The sequence below is a fragment of the Kryptolebias marmoratus genome, linkage group LG19, assembly GCF_001649575.2.
Source record: "Kryptolebias marmoratus isolate JLee-2015 linkage group LG19, ASM164957v2, whole genome shotgun sequence".
Taxonomy (NCBI): Eukaryota; Metazoa; Chordata; class Actinopteri; order Cyprinodontiformes; family Rivulidae; genus Kryptolebias; species Kryptolebias marmoratus.
The window spans coordinates 15,971,169-15,994,063 of NC_051448.1; the positions used below are offsets into that span (position 1 = coordinate 15,971,169).

Genomic DNA, 22,895 nt, shown 5'->3' on the forward strand with positions numbered 1-22,895 from the left:
CAGAACAAGCTCCTAAGAACACATTTGAATAATTTGTCTTGTGTTTTTTGTTTTGTTTTTTTTTAAACATTTCTCAGACAATATACATATAAACATCCATTTCATTCCCATGCTAACAAATTTAACATCATAATGTCACAAAAACAGCAAACAAAGCTAATAAAATGGCAAGGCTTTAGAGTTCTTACATCATTTTGTCACTTTAAACACTGTAAGCACACTAACATGGCAGACAAACAGTAAAATGGAGACTTTTAATAGCTGATGGTCTTAAAACGCCGCAGGATTATGCAGTCCTGTCATGCAGTTTGGCTGCGATTTTCTGCAGCTCTGTGTCCATCGCTGCCAGGTTTTCCAGCTTTTTCTCCTGGGAAAGAAACAAAAACAGCATTTACACATAAGCAACAGAAAACCTTAAAATATTTTGATCATGAGCCCTAAACAAGTTTCTTTTTTGTTGTGTTTCGATCCTAAAAAGTGCACATAAGTGCACTTATGTCTGAGATTTGCTGCAGCCTGTTCTTGTGCTCATGACAAGAGGAGACCTACAGTGGGTTACTTGCTCACTTGGATTACATATTCCTTTATTATCCTTGGAAGTTGCCGTGCTGGTGAACTAATGAATCACTATTACACTGCCTCAGTAATTCCCTTTCCTGCTCTAATGTATGTGACTAGATAAAGAAACCTCTGCAGGCTGTAGCCATCATTTTTTAAATGGGCATATTAGGGCTGATTGCTCTCGGAGACTACGATCATTAGGTCTTCAGTGTGATTACTGCAGCAGTCATAAAATACTGGTGTGAAGAAATCAAATGGGGCAAATGGGGACAAAGGGATGGCAGTTGCTGCCTATGAATACATCAGCATTTCATGGGACAATTCCCTTTGTATTCACAGATGCACATTCACTGAGTTTTATGATGTATCCAACTAAACTGGAGATTTCCACAGTGAGCACAGCTGCTTTTCCTCCCAGCGAAGCTGCAGTGCAAAGATGCAATCATATTTGACTTTAATAGGGCAGCCGAATGCAGTTCATCTTGTTTATGGATGTTTCAGAAATAGGACTGTGCCTCGGTCTTAAAGTTGCAGAAATAAAGCTCTGTGTTGCACAGTTGACTGCGGCACATGGTGCAAATGATGCCTTTTCAAGATTTGATTTCTCCTGACTTGTTTGGGCGCATGAATGTGTATCATCGGTGATGGTTAGTGGGCAGTTAGTAAACTCAGCTTGATCTACCTCCTGTGGAGTGAGTGCTCTCTGGTGTAAAGTCTCCTCCTGCGCTGAGTGGTTAGTCAGCTGGTTTATCTTGTAACTCAGCAGCTTGGCCAGTTCTTCTATCTAAAACCATGAAAGACAGAAGTACAGAAATATTCCAACTGAATTTATTTTACACATTTTACCCCCTGGCAGCACTTAGGTTTATATATATACATATATTTGGAATCTTTTTTAAGTCGGAGGAGTGACAAAAAGTCATTTTTTATTTGGTTTAAAACTCACACTTAGAACTGAAAGGCTCGTTGATCATGTTTACCTTGTTTGGTGTTGCAGCTGGTTCATCTGAGTCTCTTTTATACCAGGAAGGATGGTAAAATCCTCTATAAATCCACGGATTGCGCTTCTCAGCCAGATACCTGAAAAATGGTTCAATAAGATGCTGCAGTATCTACCTAATGCTTGCTAATTTGAGAAAATGTTGTTTTAATCTCTCCCAGCTGATAAAACAGAAGTCTGTTCTTTCATCAAATGAAACACTTAGCTAAGGTTTTATAAAACAGAAGAGTTACCTCAGAGCATCATCTCTGTCCTTTGCCTCTTCTGCATACTCTCCTGAATCCCCTCTCTCCTCTTCCTCTTCTTCTGATGATCCTTCTCCTCCTCTCTTGTGAAACTTCTTTTTATGGTGGTATCTGTGTGTTGGTTTCCATATCCGCTTTTCTATTTCTTCTCCTTCCTTTCCATGTCTTTTGTCAATGCCCCAGTCCTCCTGACTGCGTTCTTCTTCCGGCTCCTCTCTGGCTTCTTGTGACAGCTCTTCATCACGTTTGTGTTTCCTCTGGTAGTGCCTGCCAGGTCTCCATTTTCGTTTCTCCATTCTAGTATTGAAATCCCAGTATTCTTGACTGCGTTCTTCATTAGGATCTTCCCTGGCTTCCTCTGAAAGGTCCTCATCTCGTTTATGTCTTGTTTGGTGGTACCTACCAGGCCTCCACTTCCTTTTCTCTATGCCAGTATCGAAATCCCAGTATTCCTGGCTTCGTTCCTCTTCGGGATCTTCTGAAAGCTCTTCATCACGTTTGTGTTTCCTCTGGTAGGGCCTGCCAGACCTCCATCTTCGTTTCTCCATCCCAGTATCGAAATCCCAGTATTCCTGGCTGCGCTCTTCATCAGGGTTTTCACTGGCCTTCTCTGAAAGCTCCTCGTCGCGTTTGTGTCTTCTCTGGTGATACCTGCCAGGCCTCCAGTTCCGCTTGTCAAGATCCCAAGATTCTTGGCTGCGGTCGTCATACCCTTCACCCTCTGAAGGTTCATCGCTGCGTTTGTGGAGCTTTGTCTTGCGATTATAGAGCTGTGTGGGTTTCCATATGGACTTTTCTCTCTCCTTGTCCTCGTCCTCATGACTATTATCCACATCCCAGTACTCTGACTCATCCTCTTCTTCCTCATCTCGTTTATGTCTTCTTTGGTGATATCTTCCAGGCCTCCAGTTCCTCTTCTCTCTCTCTTCTGTTTCTCCATCACCCTGCTCATCTTCTTCTGCATCTTCTTTCAGTCTCTTTTCCATCCCTCCCCAATACTCCTGACTGCGCTCATAATCTTCCTCTTCTTCTCGTTTGCCCCTACTCTGGTGGAACCTTCCTGGCCTCCAGCGACTCCGTTTCTCCCGCTCTCCTCCTTCTTCATTTTCAACCCTCTTATCACCCGGACTCCAGGGTTCTTGAATTTGCTCGCCTTCGGGGTGTTCCCTCTTTTCTTCCACAGATTTCAAAAGTGCTTCAATGTCTTTAACATCTGCTGGTTCCTGAGCTTGACCTTCGAGGATGTCCTCCTGAGTTACAATCCCCTCACTGCTCTTTTTGTTCTGTGGTGCATGATTGATTCCTAAGATAAAAAAAAACAAAGTTTAATTTTAGAACAGATTTACAATTGCAGCTTATATCCACTTATTTGAGAATTGATGTAATATTAGTCATGGCTTTTAACCATTTTTTTTAGGGTAGAATGATTATACAACATACAACTTAAGCAATCAAAACAAGAATCAGGTGGTAAGGTTCAAGAGGCTCAGTAAAGATTTAAAAAGGAGATGAATGTTAGGATGAACCATCAAGGATCAGTCCTGACATAAACTGGAAACTGCTGGAACACTGCTGTCACTGTCCACGTTGAAGAGAGTTTTATATCACTGTAAAGGGTTCCAAGAAAGCAAGAAAAATGGTCAAATACCCAGCCAGAAATAGATTAGAAGCTTGTTGATGGATTCAAACAGTGTATAGTCGAGGTACAACATCCTACAGGACATTTAACCTAGTATTAGTAGGAATGCATTTATATATTTGAGCCTGTATGGATTAGAGAATGTCCACAATAAATTTAAACTTGTGCACCTAGTTCTTCTTTTTAAGAGCCACTGAAGGTGCATGTTATATAGTCATTCCACTCTGGAAAAAATGGTGCAAATATATAATTAAAAGCCTTAAATTAATATGACATTCATGCCCATGATGAGTGGATGTAAATGTCTGATTTCATTATGAAATTAATTCAGCTTTAGCTGATTAGTCAGTTCTTTTTAATTTAGATTGTATTAAAATCTTCAAACTGCATTTTATACTGTATGTGTTTAATCTGTCAGCTCCTCAGCAGTTCTCAGAGTGCTGCATCATCAAAAAGAAATTTACTTTGAAGATGCTTTCTTTCCAGCCTGTTTTCATCTTGGACTCTGCATGATTTAGCCCAAATGAGCATGAAAGGTAGGGGAAAAAAGCCATATCTGGTAAATCTTATGAGTTTGATTTTGCAACAGACCTGCTTGGATAATGTCTTTGCATTCCTGGTCCAGCTGAGCGTCCGGTTTGGACAGAGCTTTGGACAGGACTTCAACCAAACACCGCGTTACCTGCAGAAAGTACACAAGAAGTCAGTTTCTCTGCTCAAAGATTTGATTTGTTCAAATGGAAATAAGAAAAACATACCACATCTTCTCTCTGCTCTTCTCTGCCCACTGGAATGGCAAGAGTTTCTGCATACGAAAAGCAAAAAAACAAAAAACAACAAAAAAAACAAACAAAATGAGAACAGTTGAAAGGAGTCCTCTGTCCATGGTGCTGAAACCACAAGAGGAGGAACACCACTTACCTGTAAAGAGAGCCACCACAAACACAAAGATGAGTCTCATCTTGTCCAGTTTTTTTTATTTGTATCAGAAAGAGTTGAATCAGCTGTGAAACCAGCTCCTGTCCTCTCCGCAGCAGCAGGACGCACAGAGCTGCTCCGACTGTTTCTCCTGCTGCTCTGAGATCTGCAGCTCAGGAGCAGCGCCTCAAATAAGGAGGGGAGTGGGCTGGAGGAGCGTGGGAGGACGGCTCCGGGCTCTCCGAGACTGTCATGACTCATTAAGACCTGCAGAACAAAGTGACCTGAGTGGAATCAGACACACGAGCGAGATCGATCATTTTCTCCTTCTTGTTTTTGTTGCTGTTGGGAGGGAAACTGTTAATGTGATTGGTGTCACGACACATCAGAGGATGTTGCAGTTCGAGTTTGATGTGACGTGATCCCTCCTGTGGCTGTTGCACAAAACATCACAACAATTCTCATGCAATTATAATGCTAAAACCCTGCAAAACTTGAATACTTTTTTTGGTTAAAGGAATAGTCTGGTCATTTTTGAAGTGATGCTCAGTCAAATAGTTAATGATAGTTAATACCTCTACCTCTTTATGACATCGATCATTAAAAAAAACAAAAAAACATCAATTTTATCCAAGGTGGTAAAAATGCCACATTAGCTATAATCAAATCTCTAAATCTTTGCATGACACCATTTTTTTAGTTTGTTGTTGTTTTCTCAGCCGTGGTGTTTACTTTAGAAAAATGCATTCTAGTCAAAATGTAGGACATCATCTAAATTTGTGGTATAGAAGGCACAAACGTGCTGTTCATTCCTAGTCACAACAAGAAATCTTGTCACTTAATGTCTTAAATCCTGCAGACTTTTTACTTTGTCAGAGACAGATGTGTTTCTTAAATATTTGGAGTTACATAAGTTGGTGCCGAATGACTAAGCTCATTGTGTAGTTTACTTACACTACTTACACTTCTTCTTTGTGTATGTTTTTAAGAAGACACACTCTGACTGTAGATAAGATTAGATTAGTTGTCACTACAGTGTTACTCTACATCACTGGTTTATAGGCCGATGTACTATAATAATAATTTAAAAAAAGTATTGTTTCTGGAGTTTTTTATTTTCAGATAAATCTTTGATAATTAGTTTAGCCACAAGCAAATCTCATCTCGGTGTTCAGGGAAATTGGTGAGCTTCAACACCAGCAGAGGGAAGCTACAGGGACCTGGGGCCATTTTCATCAAAATGCAAAAAAGAAGTTGGCAAAAGTGATGAAAAGTTCTGCGAACATTTTTAAAGCTGTGGGTGCTTAACCAGATTCCTGGCACGAGTTTGTATTTTAACTAAGTTCGAACCCCTCAGAGTAGCTTTATGAATGGCCTCTGGAGCAGAAGCTGCAGTCAGATTTCAAACAACTTAGATAAACAAAATTTACTGTTTTGTTTTTGGTGGGGTTGAGTCTCATTATGAATATAATCAACTCTCAACAGAAGTATGATGTAGTTGGCAAAAATGTGAGAACAAGATTGCAAAAGAACTGTGAACATTTATCTTATTTATGAACAATAATGTTCAAGAGTATATGGATACACACTGTATACACTTTGCTTATTTATTGCCTGCTGAAGGCGAAAGGTCTATTATGTTTTTGCCAGTGTCTGTGTATGTGTGTGTTTGTTTACCTGTACTGGAGTCAACCCTATTCAAGATGACTGCAACAGCCAATCAACATTAGAAAACACAAAAATGGCTGTCACTTTGGCAGATATTGATCTAGAATTTGGTAGTAGTAGTATCTAAGAGTCATTTGTACCACATACTCCAAGCGCTAACTAAGATCTGTTTTTTAAACTTGGCCATTAACTTTTAGAGTTGACTATGTCTGTTTCTTAGTGAATTATGTTGTGTAACACTAGACAGTTTTGAAAGAAACTTTTAGAAAACAATCATTGGGTGTAAATCTACAACTGATTAACTTTTAGAGTCAGCCCAGTTCAAGATGGTCACCTGGGCCAACTCGTCATTACGCATTGCACAATATTTTGCTTTCAACTCTGCCAATAACTGTTGAAGTCAACCCTGTTATTAAAATCGCTCATGAACCACTGGATGGATTTTAATGAATTAGGTCTCTGAGGTCAGACAGCCAGCTTCTGCTCTCTGTTCCAAGGACAAAATATAAATGCTGGGGTGACCGTGCCTTTTCTGCAGCCGCACCTCAACTCTGGAATAAGCTCCCTTTTGATTTACGTTTGGTTACCAAACTTGTCCCTTTAAAATCGAAGCTTAAGACTCTTAAATTCCAACAGGCTTTTAGTACCTAAATATGTGGTGACTTTTCTGGTTTTACTTTTGCTATTTTGTTGTATTTTTCTCTTGATTTAACTTCTTGTTATGTTAATTACTGACTTTGTGAAGCACTTTGGTCACCAGCTCTGTGGTTGTGTAAAGCACTATAGAAATAAATAAATGAATGAATGAATGAAATTAATATTTTTTTTAAGGTCTGGGTCTGAAAATTCCAACTAAAAGCTACTAACATCTTCTTGTTTCACCCCTTTTGTTTCCGCTTTTATTCCCACCCAAAAGAAGCACATAAGTGACCAGTCTGGGAATCAAACGAATGAGAAACCCAAATCTGCGAGAAACATATTTAACATAGTTACATGAAGATGTTTACACAACAACCACTGACCTTTATGTGTGGCAAAGAATGCCCAAATTCAATCATGTCTCAGAAACCAAAAGTGCAGAAACTCCCGCTGCTCAGAGCAAAATGGGAACGCCGTGTTTCATAAATCTGTCTGTGCTTTTCATGCCTACATGACTGGTTACAGATATTTGTTACTGCAGTCCGCCTCCGCCGGGGTGAAATAAAAACTGGTCAGAACATAAAACTGTAAAGTCAGACGGTGTATTGTGCATCCAAGTAATCCATGCTCATCTGGAGGCATCAATAGGCTCAGTCGTGAATTATAGGAAGATCACTTCCAGTTCCTCATACTTTGGGTTTATGAGCAGCAGGGTAACAGAGGTCTGCAGATTCATAGATTCTCTCTGAGGAGAAAGTTTGTCTGACACTGACTTCCACAGCCACTAAAGCAATGAACTGATAAATTTTACAGCGACCATGTTTTGAACAATGTGTGTGAATTCATTCACATGTGATGCTTTTCGAGTGATTCAGTTCCCTCACTACTCTCCCTTCGGCCTTTATTAATATTTATGGTCCATAGGTAAAAAGGCAATAATGTTTTTGCCCGTGTATGTGTATGTCTGTGTGTGAGTTTGTGTGTGTATGTACATTTGTTAGCAAAATATCTCAAGAGCTACTGGATGGATATTTATGAAACTCAGAAAGTAATCATTGGAGATACATGATAAACTTCCAAATAGTAAAGATTGGTTATGCATTTATAAACGGCTGTCATGGCTAATTGACCCTAACCAACACAGAAAGAGCTGTGACTTTGAGATTTTGCAAGATCTCACAATATTAGTTGAGATTGCACAAAGTCATTTACAAGGTTTGACCAAAATGGCTATAACTCTGTCTCTTCTCAACATAAGATGATCTTAGTTTAGAACTCTGGGAAAAAAGGTGGCAGGTGATATGCATTCCTTCAAGGACTGCTAGGCCTTTAATTAAAGATATAGTATATAGAAGCTCATAGGCAGCAAAGAGACGACAATGTGTTCACATGATCTGTACTCAGGTCAGCTTATGACTGAAACACCACCCCTCTCATCGCAACCATTTACATACGGGAACAAAAGGAGAATCTGCTCACACTGAGCACAATGAGGGTGATGCATGAAAAGCACTGGGCTTTGATCTGTGCTGGGACACAAGCTTAATGTTTGTCTCCTAACTACTGATGCACTTTGATGATCATCCAAGAACAAGAAAGGAGCCTGTGTGTCTTCTGTGATCACATCCACTTGATTTGCTAATACTTGTTAATTATTTTTATTCTCTGACATTTTGTTGGGAGGATTGTAGTTTTACTTTGAGGATCCGCTTCTTCTTGTTCTTGTTGTTGTCAACCAAAGCTACCTGGCTGCCCAAAAAGTACTGTCTGAACTGAGACATGTTTACCAATTTGTCACATCACTCATCAACTGAGGCTAATGTCCCGTAATATTGCTGTGGATACAAACAGAAAGTACCTTAGTTATGACTGGAATGATGAGCTAATGGCTAGTCTAATGGGAGACAAGCCCAAAGTGGACCTACTTTCATCTTAAATCAACTCAGATCTCATTACGGCTTATGTCAACTCTGGTTTTTAATTTTTTACACCATTATCAGTTTTGTTATTCCATCAGAAATATTATTATATGTCGATCAAAAGTGCTACAGCTAGATGCTGCTGCAAATCCCCATACAGTTCTTAGTAAATAGTTGTGTAATGAGTTATTGACGGCAACGTAAAAGTTATTAGAATAAAATTCTAAGGAAACATTATCAAATATTTGAGATTTGAGTTGTTTTAAGACAACAGAATTTCACTTAAATCTTTGTCCCACTTGGACAACTCGTTAGCGTGTGAGTCCAGTCAGAATAAACTCTATTTCTCTAAACCAGTGTTTCTCAAACTTTTTCAAGCTGAGGATCATTTGACCCATTTAACAAACACTCACGGACCACCTAACTTGAAAATCCCCGCGCAGTAATACGACAATAATATACAACGTGAAATGACAATATTAGTCTCTTAATTTACTTATTGTTGCCTTCTTTTCTCATTCTAATGAGAAGGGTGGTGCTGTTTTGTTTCGTTTTTTTCTGGGACATGAGTGCATAAATGTCTGGTTCCAAACTGGAAAGTTCCTGATGTTGCTGAAGATAAACTGCTGTCCTCCTGAGACTCCACAGCGATGCCTGAAAGGGGGCTGCTTGCATTAGCATCGAGTTGTTGCACTTTTCCTGTTGTGTCGGATGTTTCTTCGGCTTTTCTTTTAGGTGACCCAGTCTTAAGCCACTTATCCATTACTATTTTACCAATTCTTTAGTATTAGCAGGCTAATTGTACATGTCACTCTTTGAGCTAACGTCAAGGCAAATAAATGGTCGTTTACATGCAGTACCTGGTGGACCACTAGGGGCCGCCCACTCACCACCGGTGGTCCGGGGACCACTGTTTGAGAAAGACTGCTCTAAACTGAGGTCATTCAAAAAGCTATCTCCCACAGGTAAGATATTTATTGTTCATAACCTTTCCACAGAACCTCACTTCAAAATATCTGAGCTACCACTTTAAGAATTAAAGACAGTACGCTTACTGTTTACCTTGATGTAAAGATTTTTGTATTAATTACTACAGTATCACATTATTCATTAGATTTTTTTTAAATACCCACTGTTAACAGACATTATCATTTCTATATTGTTTAAAAAGAAGATATCCATAATAAAACAAACTATTAAAAGAACTTGCTGTTTGAATCTGGAATAAAGGTCATCTGTCAAACACAAAGACCTCCCTGAATGTCACCTCAAAGGTAAAAACAGGTCCCTGAGGGCCTGATCTGAGGTCAGTGTGACTTACTGAAGCTTTACACTTATTGACAACAGTCAAACGGTTGAACCTGAAGGGAATTTCGACAAAATAATCTAATTCCTCTCAATGCGCTGTCTGAGCCCCGACTTCACACCACTTAATGCTATCACTCCTGTGAGGAACGTTTAACATCAGCGTCAATTAAACCGAAGAGCCGAAGGTCACAGAAGTAAAGCTGCATTAAGGGCGTCATTAATTAATTTTAAAACCACTGCGACATGAGAGACTCTAACCATGCTTTTTTGTTTCAGCTCTCTGGGATATATACAGAAGGAAGAGGTTATAATGATCTGAACAGTTGCTCTGTGATATTGCTTGGGTTTTTGTTTGTTTAAAATCTGCTATTTTATTGTAGCAGATGGCTATATTGCATTTTACTGGCATGATTTACAATCTTATAGACGAGCCTACGGCAGTGCAGTCATACCTGCATCTATTCTCTGAGTGTTTGTACGTACTTCGTCCATGCTCGCAGTAAAAATGAAATATAAAACCCCCTTGTGGGAAAAATACTGAAATGATGACTTTTTAATAGCACTGCTTATGGGATGCCTTCACGGTGCAGTGAAGAAGAATCAGAAGCTTGAAAAAACCTTTGCTGATTCTCAGATGCAAGTCAGTTAGAATGTAGCTTAAAAATGCATTTTTATTTTTATTTTTTGACAAGCTAACTGGCTCAAAACAATAGCAACAAAAGGAAAATAATAAAGAAATCATCAAAAAAAACTATTTACTCATTTATGACAGGTCAGTGTATGATATAATCAAACCAGTCTGCTGTTTCTAATTACGTTTTAAGCTATGAATACCTGTTCTCACTATATGTTGAAATGAAATTCTTGCTAAATGAAAATAACTATTTGATAAATAACATTCCTACTTGGAAAATATATATTTGGAGGTTTTCGCAGCTGAGACTGGATATGAAAAATCTAAGATCTGAGTTTCTTAAAATCTTCAAAAACTCAACATTTTGTTCATAGACCAGATGTTTGGCAGATTTTCACAATTCAGTTCTTTAAAGTCAAAATGAACATTTAGATATCCAAAACAACTTTTTTTGAATGTTCACTATTAACTTGTCAGACATGTAAAACATTATTCTTCCAAAATGACAAATTATTTCACTATTGCCATTTGTGTATGTTGGTCTTTCAGCTCCAGACATCTACTAAATCATCCTTTCTATCCAAAATGAAGATAAAGGATATTTGAAACAGAAGTTTTTTTCAAAGAAACTGGAAATGGGAGAAACAACATCATTTGATCGAGGAAGAAAAAGGCTGGAGATAACTGATTTGGTCATTTGGAAGGAAGCACTTCTGGAAGCCTGAGATGTTTTTTTTAAATGAAGAACAAAACTCAGGATATTTGTTTGAAGGGGTTTAACTATTATATGATAAAATGGTTTGCCAAAATCGAACAGTGAATGGTTATCTGTGAATATAAGCTGACCCCAGTCACATCTCTGCCCACCGTGATGACAACAGCCCTCCCTGTTTCACTTACAGCCTGCAGTAATACCTTCAAATGTGCTGATTTAGCTGTAAGTGTTTGAACCAGAGTAAATTCTCAGGTCATTGACTTTACTTCTGTTGTTTTGAAGCACATAAAATGAACACGTTATTGTGGTCATTTTGTGGTAGAGGGACTTCAATAGAATTTGTGTTTTTGTAATCTGTTCAGAAAGCTTTTCCAAATGACATATTGAAGTGATTTTATCAGGTAACAACATCACCAAGTTCAAACAACCTGCAACTAAATGTGATGAAGAAGGAAAACAGGGAAGAGCTGACAAAAGGGTTCGCTCTCATGTCTCTAAGCCAACATTTGTAACATCAAATTTGTCTTTGGGGGTTTGTGAATATTCATCTAAATGCTAAAACATCCCGTCTGACATCAATTTAAATGCAACGGCGAGAACTCACTGTTAATTAATGATAGTTTTAATTTTTCTTTAATCTGCTTGGCATCACGCTTTAATAAATGCTTTAATGACCCCTTTAGAGAGTTTATATCAGCCTGTTTATTGCAATTATGCATTTGAGTTGCGTAATAGGGATAGTTTGCATTACCACATCAAAATCAACACTCCTCACGATGAAAACCCAGAAGAGGGAAACGTATGCAGCAGCAGCACCCCATTAAATTTTCATTCACTGCAGAGGCTCAGTACAAAACATTTGTAAACATCCTGGCTTGTGCAGCAGCCAGTCTTTGTTGTGTAATAAAAAATAGATGATCAGAACGAGTGTAAGTAGTTTTTTTTTTCTCTCCCTTTCTCTCTCTAATAATCCTAATACTCCTGAATGTTGACAAACCGCAACGCACTGACAAGTTTATTAATGATATTTTTTTTCAAGCTAGAGAAACTGCATTTTCTGTGAAAATCTAAAGGTGGTAAAAAATAGTAAAAGGCCAGCTAAAAACTAAAACACGCAAAACACTAGCTCGAAGTTAAAAGCAGCAAAAGGTTAGCTCAAAGTAACAAAAGGCTAGCTACAGTAACAAAAACATAGCTTGAAGCTAAAAGTAGCAAAAGAAGACAAAAACAAAGCAAGTCGGCTGATGCAGAACAATGTTTTTGGAAAAAACTTTAAAGTTCTCAATGTTTTTCTATGGTGGAAATATTTGTAAATAAACTTAAATATTTTAGGTATAAACATTTAAAAGTCCTAAGTATGCAGACGTAGTTAGATTGCAAAAAAGTACAGAAAAAAATAAGCAGGAAAACGTTTATGTGAATGCTGTGTCATCATTCACACAGTTTGGACGTAATTGCAGAATATTTTTCACATACATTACATCCCCACTTTCTGTCTCCACTTTCTGACTCAACCCAGAGAAATGCTCCAGTAGCAGCCGAGCACACCACCAATCAGCACTTATAATTCACTGGTAAGAGGTGACAAATCAGTTGTAAAGCTGTTGTCAGATTCTGTAGCTGACCCGAGCTTACGGAAGTATTATTACTTGAACCTTACTTACTAAAGGACCCATTCGTCAGAACAAGAGATTAAGGTTGTGGAACAGGAATGATTTAAAGAAACAAAGCTGTCCTCCTTTCACAGCTGCTACGGCCGCCTGAAGGGTTTGTCATCTGACCTTCTTTTGTTTTATGTTTTGGACATGTGGTCTAAGCACTTCAGGGACAGCACTTGAGCTGACTGTGAGTTTCGGTGTACAGATCAGATCTGTAACTGCATCTTCTGTATTCATTACATGTAGCACACTGGCCCAGGAAACAATATATTTTTTTAAAAAGTGACAATAAATACCAACTGCATCTTTCTGACCAAAAATATGCATGTCAGTTTAACTGGCTACTCTAAAATACTATTAGGTGAGAGTGAGAGGGTGAATGGTTTTTAGTCTCATTCATTTATGTGGCTTAGAAATTAGAGTTAAGGATTGGTCCAGGATGTAATGAGTGCTGGAGATAGGCACCGGCTCTCTACGACCCTGAACAGGAAGAAGTGGGTAAATAAAGAAAATAAATGAATGGATTGATGATCGTTATAAATTGATCCAATGGTTCCAAGGCCGTCCAGACACCCCAGATAAAATGGATTATTTTGTTTATACAGGAAAACCACAAGTTCAGCCTTTGTGGCCAGAGGGACCATCCATCCTTCTCTGGGATGCCCACACACAACTTCTCTGAGTCCAACTTAAGGAAAGAGTTCTGAAAATCACAGCACCTCATGGGGTAAAATGGGAGGAAAAAAGAAATATAAACTGACAAACAAAAACAGTCATTTTCCTATCAGAATTTAGGCTTGTAAACTTTCCTGAAACCACAGAACTTTTCAAAAACCAGGAAAATGCTAACAGTGCTTGCTACGGGACAATGACCAGTGACATTTTCTTTTTAATAGAATTGTTCCCTGAAAATACCAGGGTCTGTTGAACTTTTGCTTGGGCTGCTCTAATGCATTACTTTTTAATGTGCTTAATGCAGTGAAGGTGTAGATAGTTAGCTCACATTTCTTACACTGTACTTTGGGCTCCGCAGTGATCGACCAGACACTGTAGATGTGCTCATGACACCTGAGTGCAAAGATAAAATAGAAATAACTGGTATATATCCTTCACTTCTGCTCATTCCAGTTTTAACATTGCAACCTATGCAGTTTGCAGAACAGTTTTGCTCTGGCTGCTGACTTTCCTCGCAATGTAAATCAGAGAGTTCAAACACTTCTTGAACTCTACAGCCATTATCTTAAGTAGCATTAAAAACAAAAAGATAAGTTTTACAAATCTGAAGTAGACTCAATGCAGATACGTGACCTGAGGCAGATTATAGTTGCTTATTTAGGCTTCTGAAGTAAAAGATGTATTGAAACTAGAGGCGAAATCAATAAAAAGCAGCCAACCATAACGTTTTCTGTTTTAAAAGCAAATGCCAAATAGCATCATCAATTCCGTGTGCCTCTCTGTAAGCAAATCGTAATGAAGTTCTGACCCACAAGTGGTGCTTTTGTAAGCACATTTCAGCGCTCTGCCACAGACTGTAAAAGGGAACTGACGAGGAGAGGAAAGTACTGCCGATGCAATATCCCTCATTGAAAATGCCACAGGTGTTTTGCCTGAGGCCAAGCACTTTGACGTCTTTCATCACAGTTACCTCGCCTCAGCAGACCCGTCCGCCCGACTGGGCCGGGATGTGCTTCCGTGGGTTCGTATTCTTCAATGAAACCGGCAAAGGTCTGGATGTACAATTTGGCTGGTGAGGCTTGCAGAATGGTTTCATCAATCTCTGCACACTGTTGCATTGCATCATGTTACTGTTAAAGGGGACAGAAATAAATGAAAATAAAGAAAAATCACCTTTCGTGGGTATACATTTCAGTCCCTGCTGAAGTCAAAAGAAACTCAAAAAAAAGAGGAAAGAATGGCAGAAAAAAAGCAATCCTTTATTTGGGGCGCTGAAAAACAAGTGTGGTTTTGGACGGAAGAACTTTTCATAGTTCTTTTTACTTTTTAATCTTGCTCAATGTGTAGCACTTGGATCATACATTGTAACTGAATCCTAGCTCAAAATTTGAGCACAAATCTGTAAAAACGACTAATTAAAATGTCCGTTTTTTGTGTTTTCCAAAGTCAGTAATCTGTGGCAGCCATCTTGAAGTGGCTTAGCTTCAAAGGTCAATCAGTTGTAGATGAACATCCATCCATTTCCTGAAAGTTTCAGTATAATTCATCCAGTGGCTCATGAAATATTATGCTAACAGACAGACACAGTTGACCCCAATAGTGAACGCCAAAGATTTAAACACAGAGTATAAGTTGGTAATAAGTTTCAGCTATTACCACACCACATTTTAGCTCAATATCTGTAAAACTGACTAAAATGTAGCCATTTTTATGTGTGGTAAAATTGCTTTGCTGTGGAGGCCACCTTGAATGAAGCTGACTGCAAAAGTTAATCAGTTGTAAATGTCAATCCAGTTATTACTTTCTAGAAGCTTCTTAAAACCCCTTTCAGTGGCTCGTGAGAGATTTTCTAAGTTTACAGACAAACACAGACGCACACGGGCAAAAACATTACTGCTCCGCCTTCGCCTTCTTGCAATAATAAACGTCAGTGAAAAGTAGATGATATGAGCGTTAGCTTCGAGGGTTAGCTCCTAAATCCAAACTAAAACACAGAAGAGTAGAAGAACAGTGAAGTCCAGGGTTCATTCAGAGTGTAACTGTCTGTGTGTGTGATGTGTGAGTGCATGTGTGTGTTTGTCTGTCTGCAAAATATCTCGACCCACTGGGTGGAAAGTATTGGGTATATATCTACTGTCAGGATTTGGGGGTCTTGGGTTTGTTTTTCTATTGGGTTTCATGCTTCTTTTGTTCCCTGTGTTTAGTTTCTTTCTCCAGTGTTCAGCATGTTTTTTGTTGTTCTGCTCCCTGTGTTCCTTGTGCTATCACTCACTTTCCCTCAGTAGTTCTTTCAACCTGCCTCACCATCCACACCTGTTCCCTTGTTAGTATTCAGTCACCTGTTCCCACTTCCTCGTTCCCCACAGTCTTTAAAACCTGGTCTTCTCCTCCACTTACCTGCTGGTTCATTGTGTCACTCCCATGTGCTGTCTGGTTTCCCTCGTCTCTCGCCCCCTTGTGTACTAGCAATCCTGGTTTGTAAGTTTTGTTATTTAGTTTTTAGTTTTCTTTTGTTGTTAATAAATTAGTTTTATTTTGAGTAAATCACTCTACATCTACAGGGTACCTGTCCTTCCACCCAGACATCTACAAGTGATTAACTTTTGGAGCCAGTCTGATTCAAGTTGACCACTGTAGCCGAGCACTTATAAATTGCACAATATTGCACATACATAAAGTTATTTTCAATGTTTGACAAAAATGTCTATAACTCCATTGACTATAACTCAAAAAAAGATGATTTTAGTCTAAAACTCTATGCATGTGGTCAGATGTGGTGGTGCCATCAGCGTATATCACTTGGTGTTGGTATAACTGGCCTAATGATGTTTATTCTTCTAGAAGAAACATTCAGCCAAAGTTCATCATTCATGGCTGAATATTAATTTAGACTGGTCTGCTCTGTTTCATTAATAGTTTATTGCTTTTTAGTCTTTCCAAACTGTGCTCATGTTTTTTTTTTCACAGCAAAGAACTCACCGGACTCGACTCGTCTTATTGAAATGAAACAATTTCACAAAAACAGTCTGCATTATTAAAACCTTACCCCAAGGTAATTGCAAAAGAAAATCAACACAAACACAAATGCTTTCTTTCCATCCTGGATGAATGTCCTTGCACTAAATTGGACTTTCTGTTTCATATTGTGTGGTCCAATTTGAGTTCTTTTTTATGATATTTAATAATACAATGAACTGTTCCCCAGTTCAACAGATGAAACAAAGGATAAAAGCTGGAAAACAGTATATTGTATTATAATAAATCTTCACCTGCAGGACCATTTAGAGTATCTCACGTCCTCTATCACACAGTGAGTCAGAGCTGAATCATCTCTGTGGGACGTTTCATTTTTAAGCAGGTCGTTCGGGTGCATCGAGTATTGTATTGGAGTTTGAGATTTACACAGATAATCTTGTTCGCTGGCTGCATGAAAAACAGAGCCGCATATTTCTCAAAGCTGATGCATCATCTGAAACTTCATCTCTCCTTACCTCAGCCTGATGGACTCCTTTAAAATGTTTGTTGAGCCAGAACAGAACCACAAATCAGGCAAAGACTGGACTAACCCGACCATGCAGGTTGATTGTTAACAACATTTTGCTAAATCAGATGAAGAGATAGATGGTTTGAGACAATGTTTACACAGAAATATGAGATCAACTAGAGAAATTGTGCAGTGTGAAAGCTAAATGACTTTGCTAAAGAAGTTGAAACCAAGTTGTTAAAACTAAAAGAGCTTAGCTAAAAGCAGCAACAGGCTAGCTAGAAGCTAAAAGTAGAAAAAGGCTAAAAGTAGCAAAAAGAAGACAAAAACAGAGCAAACATGTTGAAGCAGATTTTAAACAGACCGATGTTTTTGGACAAACTAAAGAGGTCTCAGTACATTTCTATGGGGAACAAATTTGTAAATAAAATTAATTTTAAAAAGCATAAAAATGACCAAAAACAAAAGTCATGGCACCCATCTCCTGGATGAGCTTAATGTTTTGATAGAGTATATGAATGCCTAAAATAGCACAAAGTTTGCACAAGTAGTAAAATTGAAAAAATAACAAAGGTAAGATCAAAAACTTCAAAGGTTCAAGATTAGTCATATGGGTCAGTAATAGGTTCATAAATCTGTAACCTTTCTTCTGAACACTGAGCATGCCCAAAAATGGTCTTTTAACAAGTTTTAAAACTAAACAGACTAACATTTTATGCGGTAAAAGCAGTAAAGGCTGAATGTTCTTTACTGCTTTCAGCTTTTGTGTTTCCATCTCCTCATCACACCTTTTCCTGTCAGATTCAGTCTTTACTGTTGTGTAAATATATGCATGGGTTTCTTAGTCATACGGTGTCAACTGAACTGTAAACACAAGCATCACCACACAGCTGTCAGACTTTTGGAAAAATCAACCCATCACTGGATGATGTGTGTTTGTTTGCTGCGCCGCTGCTGTTGATCTGTGATGTTTCTCGGCGGAGAGCTTTTGTTCTGTCTCACACGCAGGCAAGGAAAATTGCTTAAATAAATCTTAATGCGCGGCAAATTAAAGAGAGTTCTAACGAACAAAGAGCTTCAGAAAAGCTCGAAAAGTGACACTGCCATCATAGCACAAAAGATAAGCCAGGATTATCTTTAAAGAAAGAAAAGGTGCTGGCGGTTAATGATGCTGCAAGCATTTTTAAAGCTTGGTGTGCTGTACAGAATATCATTAGGGAAATTAACGAGTCTCCATGTGTGAGTGCACTTTCCTGGTAAACCAGTACTTATAAGCAAGCTAATACAAATAAAGAATGTATCTCCTTGCAGAGTCCTCTCTGGTCTTGGACCTGCATGCCTTTCCCTTTCCTTCTGTTTTTTTCAGGCAGATAAATGTTGTGTCACTTTGACCTGGTCTTTGTCCGTGATGCTCTTCGTACCATTTTCATTAACCTGTTTCAGTAAGACAAGGTCGGTCTACACACACCTCCCCATGGACTGAACTGATAGGATTTCTGGAACACAAGTGACTCCGGGTTATGCTGACCTGACATCAGCTACATGAGCACCCACAGACAAGTGTTAAGGGCAGATATCAGTTTACTCCTTTTGCTGTGTTATGATCGTTGGGGTTCTTTCTAATATGAAACTGGACTCCTCTGTCTTTTCTCATCTGATCGATTCCTCAAACCTGTTGCCAATCTGCACTAATCAGTGTTTACCTTTCCTGAGACGAGATCTTTTTTTTTTAGTATCACACAGATCTTTGCAGTTTCTTGTGTCAGCTTGTGGTGACAGTCTGACAGAAGTGAAGAGCTCCATGCACATTACCACTGAACAAATGACTGTGGGTAAAACGCTGATGATGTGGTAATATGTTAGCTTTCTAAACTGAACAAAGTTAGTCCAGATCTTCTGAAGAGGAGTTCTGTGAAAAGATTATTAACAATTAATATCTTACCTGTTGTAGATAGCTTCCTGTGTCAGAAGGTGGGGATATGGCGGCGAACCCAGAACGCAGACGCATGGCTTAAAGGAACGAAAATTACTTTATTACCTAAAAATGACAAACAAAAAGGCTGGCGTGGCAGCAAAACAAACATTAACTAAATCCAAAAACAAGAAGCAAAGACATGACTAGTGCGAACGAACAGGCAAAGCGGAATGATCCAGTGAGGGGTGAAGGAGAATGACCGGTTCTTAAAGACAGAGGATAATGAGGAAAATGGACACAGGTGAGTGAGAATGATTACAAGCAGGTGGAGATGGGCGTGGCAGACATAAATAGGAAATGTACTGGGGAGGTGGAAAGTGACATGACATGAACACAGAAACTAACAGATAACCAGAAACAAAACAAGAATTTACAAAACACTAAAAACCATGACATCCTGAAAAACTTCTAGTTCAAAGAATTGAGTTTTATGGGATAGTTTGGTCATTTTTGAAGTAATGTTCTACCAAATATTTATTTTATAGTTAGTAACTTATCAGTCATGACAATAGTGTTGTAGAGAATCAAGTATTAAAGAAAAAGAAAAAAAAGTCCACCTAGGACTCAAGGTATTGGCTAGAAAGACTGGTCCCTGTTTTTTTTAGTGTTTTTGTAAGACAAATAAAACAACTCTTGCTCAAAAACATCATATTGGTGTGACAGAACACTATATTAGCCAAAATAAACCTGTACACTTTTGCATGACATTGTTTGTTTAGTTTGTTGCTGACCGCTCAACTGAACAATGCTGAGGCTCTTGAGCGTATCAGTCCGCCGTGAGTTGAGTAAGCCCGATCAGGTGGACTGATACATTAAGCAGCATCAGCACACGTATGTTTGTGTAGTAACACAGACGTCATTCATTTGACGAATTACTAACAAACTAAAAAAAGTCATACAAACGTATAGAAGTTTTATTTTTGCTACTATAGCATTTTATCACAGCAGTATGACATTTTGCCTAAAAAATGCTACAAATCTATTTAACAGAACATTACTCCAAAAATGAACAAATTATCCCTTTATTCCTAACTCAACTGAAGATCTAATGGCTTGTCCTAGCGGTGCAAAAAACTAAAGTGACCTACTGCCATTTTAAAAGCAGCCCTAATTTAAAATATATCTTAGTGGTTCATGCAAACACTATGTTACAAACCTTTACTTTACTGTCACTTTCACATTACATATTTAATCACATTGAAATATATAGTTGTTTAATAATAGCAGCAAAACCTAGCTAGCATTTCCAATTCATCTTGGGGCACTTTCTGCAGGAATATTAGAATATTTCTGCCAAAATAACCACATAATGCAAATTTGTTGGTTTTGGAAAGGTTTATTCAACAGCGTTCGCATTAACTGCTGTGAAAGTTGAGCTTGGAGTTGTTTAAGTATTAAAATGCTTTGGTCTTGGCCTCGTTTAGACTAACCGTTAGCTCAACAATCATGTCGGAATTAAATGCCACAGAACCCGACTTCAAACAATCTGAACTATCCCTTTAATGCATAGCTTTAATATTCAACAGAAAGTATACTCCCAAGAGTCCACCTCAGTGCTCCTGATACGCAGTGTAATTTAGGTTTAACAGGCTCGTTAAAATGATCTCGTCCTCACTGACAGCTTATCAGGGATCATAAAGATACAGATAAAAACAAAGCTGCAGGACTTTGCCTCGTGAATTCAGGTCAACATGGAATGTTGGTGTGATAAAAGAAAAATGTGTGCCGATAAAATAACTCTCACTGCTACGAGGGAGGCGTCCTCCCGTGGCTGATCTTTTTGTTGCCAGAGCAGGTTGTGGTTCTTCTAAGTATAAAACAGATTTAGTTGCAGATTTAGTCTAAATTAACTTTTTAGTTTTTGAAGAACTTATTTTTTTTCTATCTGTCAATTTACACCTTCTTTTTCTGTCTTGTGTTTGACGGAAGATTAGTTTAACACAAGGTCGTAGGTGATAAGAAAATGGAAAACTCTTGTCCCAGTGTGTCCCACTGTGAGGCTCATCTATGAATGATTTGCTTTATTCTGTTTGGTGTCTTCCCCCCCGCTAGATTCTGTATTCAGTCTCTCTCGGCTCAGTTCCTCTTACATGCACCTTGGGTGCAATAAACCAATAAAAGATATCTCCTTTATATAAAAAAAAAAAAACTATCAATGGATTTCTACAGTGCATCTCTGTTTTATGCAGGAGTTGAGATGACTTTCAGAGAGGAAAGCAATGGGCTTGAGAATCTTGCATTTGATGTAAGTACAATTGCTTATTTTCTTGAAAAATTGCATCTGCTTATAGCGTTCATGTTTCATGCGGTGTGTTTAAATCATATTGTTATAATGTCATCTTTATAAGGACCTCTCAATAAGGAGTTCTACTTTGATTTTGTTCATAAATGTTGCATTTACCTCCTCATGTAAGCTGGTTTAAAGAATGCAGCGATGAAGAATTAAAAAAAGATTGTGTCCAACTTTTAGCCTGCCTCATTTTGGACCCCATAAACAATCCTGAATTCCTTTGACTCCACGCTGTGCTAAACACGAATGTTCATGCTTAATTTGATTTAAAGAGAGTAATCATTTGGAACAATGGAAGTAATTATGTAAAAACTTTGTAAAAATTGTGCAACTTTCAAAGCTCTTTTTTTTTGCATCACCTCTAAGTCTATTCTTATTTACACGGCACAAACAGGAGAAAATAGTTTAGTTTTTAAAACCAACATTTTAAGCATAACGTGTCTTTTCATCAAAGATCAGCTAATTTTCAGCTCAAAGACAAAAAACATTTGTCTCAAAGTACACAAAGAAACCAAAATGCTCCACGTTAAAACATCCACCAATGTTGTGTTTTAGTGATAAAACAGAGCTAAAACTCAGTTGTTATGAGTCTTTCTACAGGGAAGCTTTTGTTGTCTTATTTTAAAAAAACTGTTCGGGAAGTTAACTTGGTCCTGAGATGATTCATGAGTAATTGTTTGACAGAACCGAAGATGACTTCTTGTCACCTTTTGACTCCTCACAATTTATTCTGCTTGTTTTGTCTGTGGTTTCGGATGAACATGTTTCTTTATATGGCTCTGCAGGATGAGGAAGTCAATGATCAACTCAAAACAAAGGTGGATAAAACAAGTGGGAGCAGTTGTGCAGCACAAATAGATGTGAATAAACCTACTTATGCCGTGACCGATGTCCCTCCTTGGTACCTTTGTATTTTCTTGGCCTTTCAGGTAGGTGTCATCCATTTCTTGCTGCGAATGACAAAATCTCTTTGATTAGACGGAAAATTTTCCCACAACAAGACAATTAAAGTGGGTTAAGCAAAGTTTAAAAGTTAGTTATTAACATTTTATTAACATTTATTAGTAAGTGTTCAAGGGCAGTCAGGGAAAATTATTAATGAAAATCCATTACACATCCCCTCAGGTATGAGGAAGTGCTTATTAAACAGGGATCTTAGTGAAGTCTGGGACAAAAAAAAACAATACATGAAGCAGGGGTGGAAATTAGCACCCGCCACCGTCCAAATGCGGGTGAATATTTGAAGTGGCGGGTGAATTTGATCAACACACATGCCACTGTGGCAGGTTGGCAATTTGAACAGAAAAGGTGTTATTTGTTCTCCTGACATATAGGGGGCAGCAATGTGCTCGAGTTGCTGCTGTTACGTCGAGCCGCGTTCCCCCATCAGATACGGTTCCCCCTGCATCTCCGTAAATAATGACTTATCTATTAACAGAATTGTTTAGAGGGGCAAATATTTCTCATTAAAAAACATCATTCTTTTAGGAATAAAATGTGCTAATAATATCATAATACAGAGGAATAAACACAGGTAAGGAGTTGTTGGTAAATTATTTTTGTCCTG

General features: G+C 38.3%; 2 protein-coding genes across 4 annotated transcripts in view; one reads left to right on the forward strand and one right to left on the reverse strand.

The window, feature by feature from the left end:
• Positions 1-24: 24 nt before the first annotated feature.
• chgb (chromogranin B) lies at positions 25-19,225 on the reverse strand. Of its 3 annotated transcripts, none has more exons than XM_037981671.1 (8): positions 19,006-19,225; positions 4,367-4,630; positions 4,204-4,250; positions 4,037-4,127; positions 1,795-3,109; positions 1,542-1,641; positions 1,244-1,345; positions 25-367 (listed from the first exon to the last, which is right to left on the reverse strand). In XM_037981671.1, the coding sequence occupies exons 2-8, from the start codon at positions 4,404-4,406 to the stop codon at positions 287-289; spliced, it is 1,776 nt and encodes a 591-aa protein (XP_037837599.1). In that variant the 5' UTR covers positions 4,407-4,630; positions 19,006-19,225; the 3' UTR covers positions 25-286. The 3 variants fall into 3 exon arrangements, with proteins under 3 accessions (XP_037837599.1, XP_037837598.1, XP_017264755.1); XM_037981670.1 differs by having other exon boundaries at positions 4,367-4,647; XM_017409266.3 differs by lacking the exon at positions 19,006-19,225 and having other exon boundaries at positions 4,367-5,052.
• Positions 19,226-20,926: 1,701 nt separating this feature from the next.
• LOC108231760 (solute carrier family 23 member 1) overlaps positions 20,927-22,895 on the forward strand; it is a 9,965-nt gene continuing 7,996 nt past the window's right edge. The window contains exons 1-2 of the mRNA XM_017409036.3: positions 20,927-21,283; positions 22,114-22,257. Of these exons, the coding sequence (XP_017264525.1) occupies positions 21,194-21,283; positions 22,114-22,257 (234 nt within the window). The 5' untranslated portion in view covers positions 20,927-21,193. The remainder of the gene's footprint in view (positions 21,284-22,113; positions 22,258-22,895) is intronic.

What these genes read in the sequence shown, in the direction of transcription:
- chgb (XM_037981671.1), bottom strand. Translation starts at nt 4,406, where the DNA reads ATGAGACTCATCTTTGTGTTTGTGGTGGCTCTCTTTACAG. An exon ending in TGTGGTGGCTCTCTTTACAG is followed by an intron (nt 4,251 to 4,366) that starts GTAAGTGGTGTT and finishes TTTCGTATGCAG; the next exon opens with AAACTCTTGCCATTCCAGTG. An exon ending in GACAGAGATGATGCTCTGAG is followed by an intron (nt 1,642 to 1,794) that starts GTAACTCTTCTG and finishes ACCATTTTTCAG; the next exon opens with GTATCTGGCTGAGAAGCGCA.